A 17,817-nucleotide genomic window follows, 5' to 3' on the forward strand; every position below is an offset into this window, starting at 1 on the left:
TACAGTATGACTGTTATATATTTGGATGGCAGTTTGAGTTGTAGTTGATTTCTATTCGGCTGACTCATACGTTCCTCTTTTGGACAGGTGGAGGTAAACATAGCCTACAGGAATGGAGAAACCTCATGACCACCGCTCATCCAGCTACTGTATAGGCCTGCTGAAAACATCAACACATGTCACAGGTGGGCTGTTTACCATGACACCAGACCCTTTCTGCAAACCCTGTTTTCTCATTAAGAATTCAGCTGCTGTCACTGCGCTTCGGTCCATATGTAGACTCTTAAATGTCATACTCCGCTTTAACTATCTGCTGCTATAGCATTTCTTAAAGGTACAGTTGGGTTTTCTCCTCTTAGCAGGGCCACAGGTGGTCAAAAATGTGCTGTTTGAGAGGAAAGTGTGTTTGCTTGAATGGCAGATGGTATGGGTTTGCCTAGTTAAACCTGCACATTAGTGGAAGAGATATTAATGAGACATAAATTGAGATGTGTTTTTGGCAGATTGTATTTTTGGTCCCATTCGTCTTGCTATAATGAAGCTGTCATTTATACAGGTTTCAAATACCACAGGTTAAGAGTATCCGTTAGCACGTGCACTGCCCTAAAAAAAAGTTTGCACAAATGGTTCTCAAAAGTTGTGTTTCTATAAAAAATTGGCACAAGACTTTAGCTTTATTTTCTAACTGTCGACAAAAAATAAGACTTTACATTAACCGATATGATGCGACGTTAGTGTAATTTTTTTGTCCCGGGATAAGTCATTCCAAAAATGGCACGTGTTTGACTTCCACTGCGACTACTACGGGTGTGTTCGGCTTTACACGGTGCTGTGTAGACCGACATGCGGATGATTTCAGTCGACACCCAAATCACTCTTGCTGTATTTTAAGCCCATGCATTGTCGGTTCTTGTTGACGCCGTTGAAAACACCTCATCTGCCAACTAAATATACCATGCCGTATTTAAAAAAATTATAATGTGACATTTTTTACAATATACAGAAGTTTATGCGAAATTGCTGTGTTTCTATTGGGCGCATTTTCAATTCGCTATTTTAATTTGCGCAATTTGTAGGAAAATGGAAATGACAACCGTATTAACTAACATATGTGACTCTTAAATTGTCCCATCACAGTCTTATAAGACAATATAAACTATCCAATTAATGTGCAACTTTCATATGTCAAATATTACTAATCGGCAGTGAACATTTGTGTCATGGTCCAACCTGATGCATGCTGCTAAGCTAGTAGTCCAGCGTTTCTCAAAAGCATCGTTAACCAACTACTGTCGTAAGTTTGGTCGTTACTGACAAAGTTCAACGATTTGGTGTTTCCCGAAACCATAGTTGTTATTATAATATGTAGACTTACGTTAATCATGCTTTTGAAAAAAATAAGCAAAAAACATGTATTGCATTTTATTTCCATCATTCTAAATATATAAAGAAATTGCTTTACGTCTTCAAGTTTGTAAACAAAATTAAAGCGCTGCATTTGAAAACTGCGCATGTGCGCAGTCCTACGAGCTTTAAGACCCTGGGGAATCCCTGGGAGGAGTGACGTAAGAAGGAACTTGCGCATGAATTAAATATCTTTAAAAAAAAACAGATAACTAAATCACGATAACAAAATCAGTCGTTTGGTGCAATATATGTTATTTACAGCAGAAATCTGATATTAAACCTATTTGAACAGATTAAATAGTACTCCACCTGCCACGTGACATCATCAACTATGTTGTCGAACCAACATGGTTCAAACGACAATGTGCGACAAAGTTACTATGTTTTCGGGAAATAGTCTTGACAAGGTAGTTAGGTTCAGCAGCGAGTTATGTTGTTGTTTGGGAAATGCACCCCTATGTAGTTAACATTGTTGGTTTACTAAACCCACTGTCAAAATCCTTTCCTGAAGATCTGTTCGCTTACATGGTGGACTTAAATGCACTTATCCATTTAATATCCAATTTATTTCCATAAGGTATATGAATGAGGCCTGAAACTGATCTGAAAGCATCGGAATCCATTCAATTCTTTTCTTGATTGCACACATACACAAAAATGTATATGAATACGGCACATGGTCACAGGAAATATTTTGGATATCGAAAACATTTTAATTTGGTAATTGGGGGTTAAAAAGTATTTTGATTAAGTTGATGATGATTCAAGTGAAAAGTCAAATAAAGACACTGGGGTTAGGATTGATGATTTTCGTATACTGGACTGTTGTTTTAGCCTCACCCTTTAAATTTGGTCTTTTTGTCTTTTGGTCAAGCTGTGCACTCCTGATATCAGAGCTGCGTGTCAGCCGTGAGACATGGTCAATTTTGCTTTTCTCTTCTGAGGTTTCTCTCAGATTCATCACGACACAACAGATCGATTCCTTTTTAAATGGAGTTATGGCTGAACTTTTGATTTATTCACTACTTCCCTGCAAAAGAAGGAGATTGTTGTTATAGAAATGGATTAGCAGTCTGTACTCGTCCTAAATCAGATACAAAATCAGACCTCATAAAATGTGGATGAGATGTTTAGAAATCTCTACTGTTTTTCTGTCACCTTTACTTTGCCGATTAGTATTTCTGCTGATTCTTATGGACTCAAAGTGACCCAGTATAACCTAAACCAACCCATTGTTTCAGTGTAGATTAAATGAAATATTCAGGATATTGATGGTTAAGGAATAGTCTACTCATTTTTTTTATATTAAAATATGTTATTACCTTAACTAAGAATTGTTGATACATCCCTCTATCATCTGTGTGCGTGCACGTAAGCGCTGGAGCGCGCTGCGACGCTTCGATAGCATTTAGCTTAGCCCCATTCATTCAATGCTACCATTTAGAGATAAAGTTAGAAGTGACCAAACACATCAACGTTTTTCCTATTTAAGACGAGTAGTTATACGAGCAAGTTTGGTGGTACAAAATAAAACGTAGCGCTTTTCTAAGCGGATTTAAAAGAGAAACTATATATTATGGCGTAATAGCACTTTTGGTACTTTGACTCGCCTGAAAAGTCCGCTCCCCTTCTCACTCTCATAATGGGAGAGGGAGGGTGTTACTGCGCCGAGTCGAAGTACTCCCAAAAGTGCTATTACGCCATAAAATGTAGCTCCTTTAAATTCGCTTAGAAAAGCGCTACGTTTTATTTTGTACCACCAAACTTGCTCGTATAACTACTCGTCTTAAATAGGAAAAACGTTGATGTGTTTGGTCACTTCTAACTTTATCTCTAAATGGTACCATTGAATGAATGGGGCTAAGCTAAATGCTATCGAAGCGTCGCAGCGCGCTCCAGCGCTTACGTGCACGCACACAGATGATAGAGGGATGTATCAACAATTCTTAGTTAAGGTAATAACATATTTTAATATTGAAAATGAGTAGACTATTCCTTTAAAGGTGAATTGTGTAACTTTTAAGAGGATCTCTTGATGGAAATGCAAAATAATATACATAACTATCAGTGGTTCATAAAGATCTTACATAAGCAACTGTATTGTTTTATTACCGTACAAAGAGCCATTTTTATTTACATCAACCAGTAGCTGGTTGTCAAAAAAGTTCAGCGAGGACGTCTCAAGGATGACAGCAAGTGTTTTGATTAATGTCATTAATGTTTATTTTTAATCAGTGTACACCACTAGTCAACTAAATGAATTTAACATGGCAAAGATGAATGCACATTTATATATTTATATTGATTTAATAGATTTATAGCATTTTGAAAAAAAAAAACGTATAAACAAGTATAACCTAAAGATGCTATGTGAAAGTTTGTAATGGAAAATAGCGGTTTACATCTCGTCGCTTTCTTGGTATAGAAAACAATTTTTTACCCAAATTAGTCAAAAATGTATTGATTGTGTTTTGGAACCAAACTCTTCATATATACACTTATTATTGTAATTGCAGTTTTCATAGTGGTTGTGTTGTGTTTTATTGTGTGTTTTGTTGACACTGTATGCGTGCTGTGGCAATTAGAAATAATGAAGTTTGCATGTTTCCACATGTAGTCATGCGAAGAGATTTGGCTTTATATTGTCATAAAACATAGATTATACTAGCTGTACTTTTTAAGAGTTATGAAAGGTCGAGCTGGTGCATCTAACACAAAGTCTTATGTTTTAGTCCTATAGAAAGCAGCGAGTATTGTGAGATGTTCGCCAATGAATTTCTTTGTTGTTGTTGTGTATGTGTAGACATGGGAACCTCTGATTAAACCTCCATTCCTTTACAATGTCAGCCATTATTTCAGCATCTGTCTCAGACAGCTCTACTGCTGGCCACACAATAGCCGGCAATTCAGCCAATGGATGTTCAATTAAACTTTCCTGCTTGTCTTTGTTTTTTACAGTGCTTGAGAAATTGAATAGCCCGAACAAACAGTTATTGTAGCAGGCGAGCAGAACAAATTTAATTACAACACACCAGAGTCTTTAATAAAGACACAGTTCAATAAGTATAAAGCAAAGTGCCGTTTCGTAAAGACAAACTACATGAAACACAGACACCGGAGAGAATTAAGTTTCCTTTTCTTTTCATAGCGTTAAGCTTGTATACCATCCTCTCTCCCAGTGCTTTAGTTTAAGACATCTGTTTGCCAAAGTAATAGATGTTCGACACTAAAGAAACACAAAGGGGTTGAAGCAAACGTCCACTGGAGCTGTGGATCAAATGCATGTGCGATAAAATTACTCTGTTGTGTGTTGAAAAAAAGGTAATGTTCAGATCTTCAATCTTCATCATCTCTTTTAGTGTTATTTTTTATGGCAGCTGAACACATTTGAGTCCAATACTGATTAAATTACATTACAAACATACTGTTTAATTACATTAGTGTACGCTTTATTAAAATTTATATAAAAAGATGAAATTTTCTATTAAATGTCTTTCTTGAAGCAGTGATTGTTCATAACAACAGAAAGCTGTGTTTGCTAGCTGTGCTTTTTTGTACTCTCCATGGTGTCTGTTCGTCAAATAATAATATAAATAGTTAGCTTCAAATCAATATTTTATGTCTATTTGTTTGAGTAGCTGTGTAATAAGCAGGATAATGAAGAGTCAGATCCTTATTGCAAAATAAACCTCTTCAGGGTTCAATAAAAAAGTTGCTGTATCACAATACATTGAATCTAATGAGAATCAATATTGAGAGCAATGGGAATTACAACAGTACTCAACAGTAAAATAAACATTCACATCTATTATTTTCATGAAAGTTTTGGGAGGAAATGTGCTTCAAATATTAATGGTACTAAACAGGCTAATTTTTAAATTGAGATTTTGGCCCAAAATGTGCGATTTGACAAAATGCAGAGACAAAAAACATATAGATCGATATCAGGACAAATAATAAAAGCAGGGGTCTAGACTTCAACCATATTTTCTACAAATGTCTTCCTTCCTCTCGCCATTCGCTAATTTGATCAGGACAGGTAACCCCAGCAGCAAAATGTATGCAAAATTTATATTATATAAATACTTAATATATAAATATATATTTTTTTCTTAAAATTATACATGCATTTGTGCATATTTATATATATGCCGTTCATGCTCAAGTTAAAGTCTAAAATACTTTTAAAGGAAAAACTGACTCATACATCATAAGCTAACAACACCACATGCACTCAATTTATTGGGTTCATTGCAAAGGCATTGAAAAACAAGAAAACACAAACTTTTTTCAGCCCTTTTTATATCATTTACGATTGATGGAGACTTGGATCCATCTATAAAGGAGTGACGCATCATTTATGCGCGGATTATTTAGCATACTGCAGAAAGCTCAATTGTAAGTCAATTTATGAAATAAAGTTGCTATAAATTAAAGGGATAGTCCACCCAAAAATATCATTTAAAAAAAATCATAATTTTCCAGCCTGATCTCACAAGAGTTGTCAAATTCGTATGAATTTATACAAAGTTAATCCTGCAAAAACGTATGTTTCTCATGAAAAATAAATTAATCATGCAAAAACGTTTCTCATGAAAAATAAAACAACCCCTAAACCCAAGTCACAGGGGTCAAGGCAAATCATACAAAAATCTATGAATGTGGTCATATGAATTAATATGAATTAGCCAACTTGTTAAATATGTACAAATTCTCGTGTGAGAGCGTGGATTTTCTCATCCTCATGTTGTTCTAAACCTGTATGAAATTCTTTTTTTGATGAACACATCAGAAGATATTTTGATAAATGATGGTAAGCACACAGCTGATTGTAACCATTGACTTCCATAGTAGGAAAAAAAAATATGGTATTAAGTATTGTAATATTAACCCTTAACTTGCTTCTGTCCTGTGAGCGGGACACCTGAGAGGGCAATATTTTGCATGTAAATGTTAATTTATCATGACAATATATCATTGGTCTAAGAATGTAGTTTTCATATTTCAAAACCTTTTAGCAGTAACAAAATGAAATGCAGTGACAGTAATTTAGTAATTTGTGACAAGAGTATGCAGCAAACCGTTGACACCTAGTGGCCGTTGTTTGTAAAACCACTAAAAATGTAACAAAAACCTTATTTTTATTTATTACAGTAAATGTAAACTGCTATACCAATTTTTTTGTTCAATATTTTCACCTCCAGACACTTTCGTGAAAATCTTTAAAGTTTCAAGACCAAGATTAATGCCCGAGTTGTATTAATTTGAAGGTGTACATCACTTTTTATTAGTATTGTGATAAATGACGGTAAATAATGAGTTGACTACAACTGAGACATTTGAACAGAGAAATTCAAAGACAGCAGGACATCTCAAGCTTGCTGTTGTACAGTAAATACATATTTGACATCATGTGTGAACATCCAACATTTGTTGCAGTGCCTTAAAAACTTTCTGATAAAATAGAAGTAATAATAATGATTGTGATACCCATTTTTTAAATTGGTCCATTTATATTAAGGATCCAAAAGCTGTTTTTCCCTTTCTGTCTTAAATAAAATCCCAGTTGCCATACAGACGCAAAAAAGTATTTGAAGGTCCTCGTTTTCTCTAAGTGAGAACAAATTTTCCCAAACATTTTCAGCAATATCTTCATGTAAATCATGCAAAATTCATGAGCTTACATTTCCGCGGATGAATTATGGATGTCTTGTAATTATTTTTTACAGCATTTCATTAAATCTTTTCCTCCACATTCCTCCAGTTTTAATCAGATGCTGGTGGTCTAATAGAAAGGATTTGTTCTGAGGGAATTGGGTTTTAATGCTCTCCTGCTATTGGCTGAGATGTTGCTGCAGGAGACTGAGAGCACTCATATAGGATTTGTTCAAATTTGTCTTTCCTGCATTTATTGTTCTGGGGGTCATAGGTCTCATCTTTACAGAAATAAGTGAAAGCACATTTAAATGTAACACATTACAATTGTAAAAAAGATCAACCCAGTAACTTAGTTTTGGTAATTGAAATTCGGCTCCCCTTGTGATGTCAGAAGGGGATAATACTGTCCCTTCATCTGCACTATTCAACCACGGCACTGGCATTTAGTGCAGAAATCAGCTCATTTGCATTTGAAACGACACACAAAAACAGCACATTTTTGCTCACACCTACAAAGTGGCAATTTTAATATGTTATAATAAATTATCTATTTGATATTTTGAGCTAAAACTTCACATACGGACTCTGAGGACACCAAAGATTTTATTTGACATCTTAAAAAAGTATTGTAAAATGTCCCCTTTAATATGCACATTATATTATGATTTGGGTGTTCATGCAGTGCTGTGACTCTGTTGTGTTTCTCAGGTTTAAGTCACTGCTTATGGTTTCCAGGTGCTAAGGGATCTCTGACCTTTCCCAACACTCCATTAATCCTGATCTGTCCTGTCACTCTTTCACTTTAACTTTCTCACTGAATCTCAGATTTTCTGTCTTTGTGTCTCAGTTGTTCTGTATCACTTTGTGTTCAGTGGACCGCCGTGGGTCACAGCTTCTTCCTAATAGCTGTTGCCTTGTGGGTCACACAAACAGTTCTGGTCCAACACAGCCAGAAAACTTTCTTGCTTTTACCCTGTTTCCACTTCAAATGGAGCCGGTTCTCTCTCTGACTTTAGAGTTGATTTTCTGAAAACTTTTTCTTAATCCAGTGTTTTTGTCTTGCTTTCTTGTAAAATTATATAGACTTTCCTTTTCCTTAAATGAGATTTACTTGAGAGGGATTTTTTTGATGTACACTGTAAACAATACACAGCATTTTTGTCAAATCAACATATATTTTTATGTTAATTTTTTATGTTATGCCTGCACTCACAGCAGCCCCACTCACGTAATTTGCAGAAGACTACAGATGTTTTCAGGAACTTTAATCGTCATTGTGCATGAACATCTCAAAAACAATGCAATTTCCAACAAAGATTCACCCACAGAATATTTCCTTATCAGGGACCATGTTTTTAAATAAAATTTGTTAATAAAGTTTATGAGTTTTCAAAAGCTACAATGTTGAGAGACGTGGTGTAGTTTGCTTGTAGTCTAAGGTTAGCTTTTCATTTCTAGTTGGACAAAACGTGTAAGTGTCATAAACTTTTGTTAAATACAGAGCTTATTTTTTGGGATAAGCCATAAGTCTAAGGCGGAGTGCACAATGTTTGAAAGCCAATGTTGATATTTGAAATCACCTAAACAAACACGCCCCTACCCCAATAGCATAGAGTAAAAAGTAAAGTAAAGTAAAGTAAAAAGTAAAAAAAAGGTGCTTTTCCATTTCCCATAATTTAATTTCAGATAGTAAAAACACGGACACATAATGAATAATGATAACAGTAAAAGAAAGAGATCACAGTAAATACCAAAAAACCTTTTAAAATAACAATAAAAAGGAAATCATTTTGATTTTAAAATGTGTATAAATATAATAAAACGAAAAATAAAAAGAAGACTAATATAAAAGTGGATTCTGTGTCAAAAAACCAGATAGTAGCACACAGAGGATTTGATTAAATACTGTGCACGCATACAAAAACCAGAATCAGTAAATGCTGTCAGTACAGTTCTGTTTGTGTAAATACAGATACAGTTCTATATATAAACTCCATAATCTTGATCATAATGGTATGTTCACACGGGGCGTAAGCGTTAACGTTTCCCATTCACTTTTAATGGGTGACGTCATGCGTTGCCGAACTGATTTGTGGATCCATCTGCGCCGCGTCAGTGCCATTGCTCGTGGCAGAAGTTGAACATTTCTCAACTTTTCAAGCGGTAACATGTGGGTCAGCCAATCAGATTGTCTTATGCAAATAACCTAGGCAGAGCCATTGTGATTGGCTGTTGGCCACACTTCATACCAGCCTTCTGTCAAGCGTTAACGCTTTCACCCTGTGTGAATGTACCGTAAGCATATACACATCAGATTAATCTCTACTAAAACAATCCCAGGATACAGTATAATCAAACAAACAAAAGATAAGAGGTCTGCTGTATCCAAAAATCAAAGAGTATATCAAACATATCTTATTACATTTCTGCATGAGTGTTGTAATTAAGACCAGTGACCGGTTGCATAAACTGTTTAGAATAGTTTTACAAGTTCGTCATCAAATTTTTTCTACGGTTTAAAGCAACACTATGTAGTTTCCATGTAAAAATGACTTACAGCTCCCCCATGTGGTTGAAAAGCGCAACAGTGCCTGATATCAGACACTCTTCTGCAGGCAGGGGGAGGGGCGGGGCTGTGTGCTCTATCCTCCTCCGCCACTTTCAAGAGTGTGCTTGTAGCAGCTAGGAGGCTGCTCAGGTTGCAGCAACAGTACAATTTGTCCAGTTAAAAGTTGTTCTATCACTGAAATAATTTTAGAGACATTATTTAAAGGTAAAAAAACTACATAGTGTTGCTTTAAAATCTGTTACATTAAAATGTAGACTGATCTCATTTCAATCCGAAAAGTAAGACTGATTAGCACTTACTAATTGCTAGTTGGTCAGACTAGGTATGGCTATGTTTATGCAACCGGCTCATTCGAGTCTGAGTCTAGACCAAGACCGGGATGTGAAGAGTCCAGATAAATCTCTGGTCTTGGTCTTGAATTACAATCAGATGAACTGGTATCGATTTCAGCAGTGTTAACCATTAAGACTTTAACGTATACACATGCAAAAAAAGAGGTTTTAATATCATGTCAATAAAAGACAATCTAATAATTTAGTATATAATATAATCATGAAGGCAGTTTTAAAGCAGTAAGCTGCAAGAAGCCATGGTTTACAGTGAATATACAGCAGCTAAGGGGCATTGCCAGAACTATTCTATTATTCTAAATAGCTGTGTAATACAATAAAAAATATGCTGTATGCTATTTCAAACGTAACAATTTCCACTTGATTGGTTGCAGAGAGCTAGGCAGACTTTAGGTGAATCTAAAGTCCCCATCACAGGTATTGTCATCAGACTATTAGGAGACTAGGTTTGTCTTGTGACTACATTACATTCTCTCTCCCTCTCTCTCTCTCTCTCTCTCTCTCTCTCCCTCTCTCTCTCCCTCTCTTTCTCTCTTTCCCTCTCTCTCTCCCTCTCTCTCTCTATCTCTGGGATTATTATTTGAACCTCTTTATTTTCCTGTTCTTCTTTCATATGGACAGTCACTCTTTTGCTCTCAGTCTCTTGACTGTATTCCCTAAACACTATTCCAGAGAGTTTCTCAATGACCTCGAGGTCTGTCTTGTAGTCCTTTAGTTCTGCATCTTCAGGTAATTTCTTGTTGGGCATCTTATAGCATTCCAACTTTCGTTCTCCTTCAGTTTTCTCTTTAATTATCACCTTAAAGAAATGAGTTGGCACAGCTTTTCCTCCTATGATCTTAACCTCATATTCTTCCTCATCATCAGACTCAGGACAGTACAGTGGACCAGTGTACACATAGACATTCTGATATTTTTTATTTTCAATGAATCTTCGACAGTGGTTCTCCAACTTTACCCAGGTACTCCTGTTTAACTTTTTATGCTGTGGTGAGATGTTGCTGAGGAGTTGTGTATCGTTCATTGATTCCTGGCTACACTTATGGTTTTTAGCAGCAGCCAGATGACCTCTTTCATAGTCTGTTCCACTATACGTTTCTTTACTTTCAGGTGCTCTATAATATTCATGAATGTCTTCATCAATCTTATAGGTTGATGGTCGTTTAGCTTCTCCTGTTATAGTTTGTTCGTTCAGTATCTCAAACACCCATGCAGCATTCCTAGTTCGATTGTCATAAAGAATGACATGAGACGATTTCTTCAAAATTTTAGCAGATGATGGAACTCCATCTATCAGTTTAAGTCCAGGTCTATTATCAGCTTGTTCACTTGGATCCAAAGCTGGGTCCAGGCATGAAAGTGGAATATAAATAAAGCCTGGGTCACATTCTTTAGAATCAGTTTTAGTATCTGGCATTGATGATGTTGATGTGGTCGAATCCTTGTTAAGCGTAGGTTGACTTTCTGCCATTTTACTCAGATCTTACTCTTGACTTTTGTTCCAATATTTGTAACAGTATCACAATAGACCAGAGTTGTTGTTCTTTTTCTTTACCCTGACGAATTCTTTTCTATTTCATCTAATGTAATCACATTTGGAGGCTCCTTTTTTACAGGTGTCAAGAACGTCCAGGATTTTCATTTATTTGCAGCATCTTGACATCTAGGTCCTACAGTGTAAGTAAAAAAGCACAAAAGTTTGGTCATCATCTTTTATAGGTCAAAGTGTAGTATATTATTGTTATCTCCGACAAGCTCCTGCACATATATTGTACTCATCAAGCCTGTCTGTTATAAAAACGACACCTACTGTAAAGAGGAAAAATGTCTTATGTGTTCCTAGCGCAGTGGTAGTGCATTGCGTTTGCAGTGCAAAAGGTCATAGATTAGAACCGAGGGAACACTTCACGTCAAGCTGCATAACCACCTTTGATGTGCATTATTTTTTTATAATTCAATGGCCCATCGTCAATTATTCCTTATCTAAATTATGGGGCAGATTCCATAATAGATTAAGGGCCCTATCATACACCCGGCGCAATGCGCGATGCAAGTGTCTTTTGCTAGTTTCAACCCGCCGCAATGATCATTTTCACGTTTATCGCCACGTTGTTTAAATAGCAAATGTATTTGCAGCCAATTTTGCGCCTATTGGCGTTCTGGTCTGAAAACGAGGTGTGTTCAGGCGCATTGTTGGCACGTTGCTATTTTGAGGCAACTAAAATAGACTACACCATTGACCAACAAAAACCTGGTCTAAAGTCTAAAGGCAATATGTTTTTTTAAAGAGCTTGTTAGTAATATGCGCTTATAAATGGGACAACGCGTGTTTGCTTATCACACACATGGATGCGCAGCAGCACAAAAAAGCTTTTTAATATGAAAGATTAAAGGATTAAAATGTAAAAGATTATTATTGAGTCTCTTGGACATAAATGAGGACCGATTATGAGACGTGAGATGGTGTAAACAGCTGCTTCACCTGTCGCCTGGTAAGTAAATAAATGCTTTGCTTTAAACAAATGCATCTATTTTATTTTAAATGCTACCTCACGGATTTATTGTATATGATGACTCTGTACCCGTGTATATGGTGAGATGAGAAACATTTTTAAGTAATGTTTTTAAAAAAAATCCATGGCGCTGTCCAAGTGCTGAAACGGCTCTCCGCACGTTTGTAAATTCTTTCTCTCTTGTTTGTATTTTTAGAATACAAACCTTTTTTTGCATATTTGCAAATTATTTTATGAGATTACAATGATTATGTAGGATATCAATACATTTACAGAAATTAAAAGCCTGCTATTTTTACTTCTATGACTGAATGAAAACGGCTTTTAAAGGTTTTAATCCAAAAATTTATAATTTCAATAAAAATAAAAACAACACCATTTTTTAACATTAATCTTAAACTGGTGGTCTTCCTCCTCCGCTTAGTTTTTCAGTTTATAAATTCCGCTTTTTAAATCGGGATTAGGCATGGCACATTGTTTTATTGCACGTTACGCCCAAAATACACCCATTACTCTTTACGAAGATAGTAACAACCCTTTTAGGCCGTGCGCTTTGCGGATAAACAATTTTTCTTGTCATTAAATTAGCAAAAGTGGAATCTGACACGCCTGTTTAGACTGTGCGCTTAGATCATTAAAATAGGGCCCTAAGTCTCTGCCCCTAGATATCTTAGGACATTTAAGTAGTTTTTACCATTATTTCTTACAAAAACACCCCTATGAGATACCTGTTTACCTGCTAACTACTGAAACATTAGGGGCTCCATCTTACACCCGGCGCAATGCACGACGCAAGTGTCTTTTGCTAGTTTCCACTCTGTGCAATTATAATTTTCACATTTAGCGCCGTGTTGTTTAAATAGCAAATGCATTTGCGCCCCCTTTTAAAGTCAATGGCGCAATATGTTTTTTTGTTATTTAAAGAGCGCATTAGTAATATGCGCCTATAAACGGGACGACAACGCGGGTTTGCTTATCACACACATGGATGCGCAGCAGCACAAAAATGCTTTTAAATATGAAAGATTAAAGGATTGAATGGACTAATTATGAGACGTTAGAAGACGTAAAGCCTGGTAAGTAAATAAATGCTTTACTTTAAACAAATGCATCTATTTTTAATAGTTTTTAAATGCTACCTCACGGATTTATTGTATATGACTCTGTACCTGTGGATATGATGAGATGAGAAACATTTTTAAGTAATGCTTAAAAAAACTTAAGACGCTGTCCAAGTGCTGAAACGTGCGAGAGCCGTTTGTAAATTCTTTATCTCCTGTTTGTTACTAATAAAGTATTTTCAGAGTACAAACCTTTTCTTACATATTTGAAATTATTTTGATGATATTGGATAGCCATACATTTAAAGCAATTAAAAGCCTGCTTTTTAACTTCCATGACTAAAAGAAAACGGGTTTAAAAGGTTTTAATGAATAAATAACAATTTCAATACAAGTGAAAAACAACACAATTATTTAACAATAATCTTAAACTGGGGATCTTCTTCCTCCACTTAGTTTACAAAGTCCATCATCTAAATAGGGATTAGACATAGCCCCAGCGCAACAGGCTTTTAAAGGGGATGAGAGCTGAGACTCTCATTGGTTTATTGCACGTTACGGCCAAAATACTCCCATTAATAATTAAAAAAATAGGACCTACCCTTTTCAACCATGCGCTCGGCGCACAAACCATTTTTCCCCTCGTTAAATTAGCAAAAGTGGATTCGGACACACCCATTTAGACGTTGCGATGTGTGCTTTAGACAATGCACTTAGATCATTAAAATAGGGCCCTAGGTGTGTTTTTCTTTAATGATTTATTTCAAAATAATTTGTCTTGCCACTTCAAGAGTAGGCAGTGTATTATAGAAAGTTTCTTAATCTTTGCTCCAGTCTTTTGTGAGAATGTGTTGGTATGCAACTTTCTTACTCTGTTAATAATAATAAATCATGGCAATGGTAAGGAATGGTAAGGTGTAAAGTTGAAGATAGCATGAGAGCAGCGTGACGTGGGCACGAAAACGTAAACTTTGTACACGTATTTAAGCACTGCAGTTAAAAAGAGGCATTGAAACACATTTCTTATTTAGAACCGGTTCTGTGTTGTTTTTTGGACAGAAGTGCTACAATAAACACACACATAGGCACCTACCGAAATGGCCGATTGCTCATAGTCTCAATTGCTTAACATTGGATTTCACATGATGACACATTTCTTGTCTAAAACCAAGCAGAAAACGTGACGCTTTCACCCTCATCAAAGCGTTTTGATGCTACAGAGCGTCTGTCTAAGCATAAACTAAGTAACCTAAGCATTGCTTGATGTTGTGACGAGCACCCACCGGCAGAAAAGATATTGACGCCTATGAATATATATATGATCCTCGTTTCTATTTTAATATTTCAAAATATATTTATGCATTATATATAAGCCTATATGCATTGCGTGCACATACAAAATTATATCCTGCAAAGCCGGCTATACAAACAATATGACAAAACACTTGCTCCAGCATCTATAAATCTCAAATCATGCAGTGTTTTTAAAAGTTTGAGAACTAACTACTGCTCCTAACATGTCCACTTCACAAGGTAGGAATAAATTATATAATGACTGAAAATATCAGTTAACATTACATGTAAAATATTTTTACAGTGATTAATAAACACAAAATGAATTTTTTAACTATTGTGCATTATTTTTTATATTTGTTTTATTATAATGGAACCAGAATCGAAACCGGGAATAGTTTGTGGAATCGGAAGCGGAAAATTTCTTACGATACCCAACCCTTATAGTCATTGTACTATATAGACATTGTATTTCCTCCTATGTTATAGTTTAAATAGTTTTTTAATTTGTTGAAGAAGAACACTGCAGTTCTTCTATTAGTCACATGCATACAGAGACATTTTAACATGAATTATGCTTTACAATACACATTTTCTACATTTCAAATAGTTATAAATTGATAATATCCCAATTAAATTAGAATTGATCTGACAAAAGCGCGAGGCTCTATAGTATGAAATGTTTTCAATAACTTGCATTATTATATTTGTCCTTTTTTATGAATATTTAATCTGTCATACTATTGCCTCTATTTAGAAACCTTAAGTGTTACATTTCTGTAACATACATTTATTTTTATTTTATTTTGACTTCATTCCAAGTAATGAGCTAATGCAATATGACAGTCTTTGTTTAAATTGCATTGTTAGTGAAAAGCAGATTTTAAAGTCCTCACCTTGCCCATGCAGCGTTTCTGTAAACTCCTTCAAACTTCACTGTAATATTTTCACAGACAAATGAAAAATGTAACTCTGCTAAGTTAAAGAAACTGTGCTGGTTTATTGTACAGTTCCACAGATCTTCTTTTCATCTGCTGTTCTTTAATAAGTGTCACGCCCAGATGATTCAGTGGCTTCGAAACTTAAAAACATTACAAACTGTATTTCACCAGATCACTGAGTCCTCCACCTCCACCCCTCTCACTACAAAAATCTGTTTCTTGGTTTTTACAGATTATTTAAAATCTAAATTATTTAACAGTGTGTCAAGTTAATATGTTAGTATTTTTTCTTGTCTAGACACTTTTCCCTCCTCATTATTTTAAGTTTTCTTCTATTACTAAGAAAAGGAAACCTGAATCTTGCTGTCTATTTAAAAAAAAAAAATTTTTGGTCTTTGATTTGAGATGTAGAGTATCAGTTAAATATTTGGAAAGATCAGCAGGTTTATAAACATAATAGGCTGTTTTTAAATTATTAAAGATTTGTGTTTTGTGTGTGTGTGTATTTGTGTAGTCTCTTCTCTTTTGGCTTTAGTCTGTGACATTTTCTTCCTTCATAATGTTTTGAATATTTCTATATTTTGTTTCTGTATAGCTCAGTGGTAGAGCATACGCACAACCGGTGCAACGTCATAGAATGTCTCTGAACAGGTTCACGCCCACTTTTGGGGGAAATCAGACTAGACGTTCCATTGACTTCCATTCAAAATAGCGGAACAAAGCAACCTTCGTACACAGCCGGCAGGCGTAAATAACTTATGAAATCACTCAGATTAAACATGTTGAGTAATTATCTGTCCATCCTGCCTGCCATAGAGCGCGAAAGATAAATTAACATATTTAATTTGGTCAATATAAAAACATGTCTCCCTCATTCCCAGCATCAAATTTGTGTAACAACGCTCCCTATTGGCCAGAGGTGTTTTACCCGGACATTTACTCGTACTTCATCGAGTCAACAGGGAAGCAAGTGAATGATTTTACTTCGTATTTGAAAGTTACTTCGTATTTATTTATTATGTCTTTATATTTAGAGTAAGGAGTGCACTTTTCCAACTTTTACAACTAACTGGCTTAGCGATATTTCCAGCAATCACTGGATGGCGTTGTTACACAAATTTGACGCTGTGAGAATGAAAGGGACATGTTTTTATATTGACCAAATTAAATGTGTTAATGTATCTTTCGCGCTCTATGGCAGGCAGGATGGACAGATAAATACTCGACATGTTTAATCTGAGTGATTTCATAAGTTATTTACGCAGTGCCGGCGCCAGCCGAGCGCTGATGAGGGGGCGCCTTAAATACCAGAGGGGGCGATCACACAAAATGCATTTAATTCCCCAAGCTAGAAAATACATATGGTACGTGTCAGGACTCTGCCTTGAAGTCTTGTTAAATTTGTATTTTGTCATGGTGGCAGAGTTCTGGCAGTCCCTGGCCTTGTGTGGAGGTTCATGCCTTGTTTTTGTGTTTGGGCATGTACCTCCGGTGTCTTGTCATTTGTCCCCGCTCCCTCGTCCTCCTGCTTATTGTTAATTATCCCTTATTCCCTTCACCTGTTCCCTGCTCGTTATCTTGTTTGGTTTATTCTATTTAATGTCAGTGTATCTTTAGTTCTGTGCAGGATCATTGTGTTGTGTCGTGTTCTACGTAATTGAGAGTCTAGTTGCCCAGTCTAGTTGAAGTGTTATCTGTCTAGTGTTTCATGTTTCATGTTTCATACCCCCTCGTGGGTTTTTGTTTTGTTGGAAAATAAAGTGTTTTCTGTTTTCCCCGACATCGTCTGCTCTTGGGTTCATCTGTTCTGCTAATCCTCACAGTACGTCCCTTAAGCTTTAACGTGTTATAAACAAACATCTCTGTAATACAACCACAAAAACTACAGCTACAGTGAGCAATGTACATGATCTAAACACTTTTACTATATACAACAACAAAAAAGCATACCTAACGTTACTTAACAGCACAACACTGCTCATTTGAAGTTCAGACCCAGAGGTAGTTTCTTTTTAATCCATTTCG

General features: G+C 35.7%; 1 protein-coding gene and 1 long non-coding RNA gene across 2 annotated transcripts in view; one reads left to right on the forward strand and one right to left on the reverse strand.

Annotated features, from left to right (window-relative positions):
• The window catches only part of LOC141365580 (uncharacterized), a 169,749-nt gene that overhangs the window by 53,174 nt on the left and 98,758 nt on the right, over positions 1-17,817 (forward strand). Inside the window, exon 2 of the long non-coding RNA XR_012370651.1 lies at positions 88-185. This is a non-coding gene — a long non-coding RNA (uncharacterized lncRNA). The remainder of the gene's footprint in view (positions 1-87; positions 186-17,817) is intronic.
• Positions 10,427-16,125, reverse strand: LOC129450341 (endonuclease G, mitochondrial-like). Its single transcript, XM_055213042.2, has 2 exons — positions 15,748-16,125; positions 10,427-11,654 (listed from the first exon to the last, which is right to left on the reverse strand). The coding sequence occupies exon 2, from the start codon at positions 11,453-11,455 to the stop codon at positions 10,427-10,429; it is 1,029 nt and encodes a 342-aa protein (XP_055069017.2). The 5' UTR covers positions 11,456-11,654; positions 15,748-16,125.

Source organism: Misgurnus anguillicaudatus, chromosome 8 (assembly GCF_027580225.2).
Source record: "Misgurnus anguillicaudatus chromosome 8, ASM2758022v2, whole genome shotgun sequence".
NCBI lineage: Eukaryota > Metazoa > Chordata > Actinopteri > Cypriniformes > Cobitidae > Misgurnus > Misgurnus anguillicaudatus.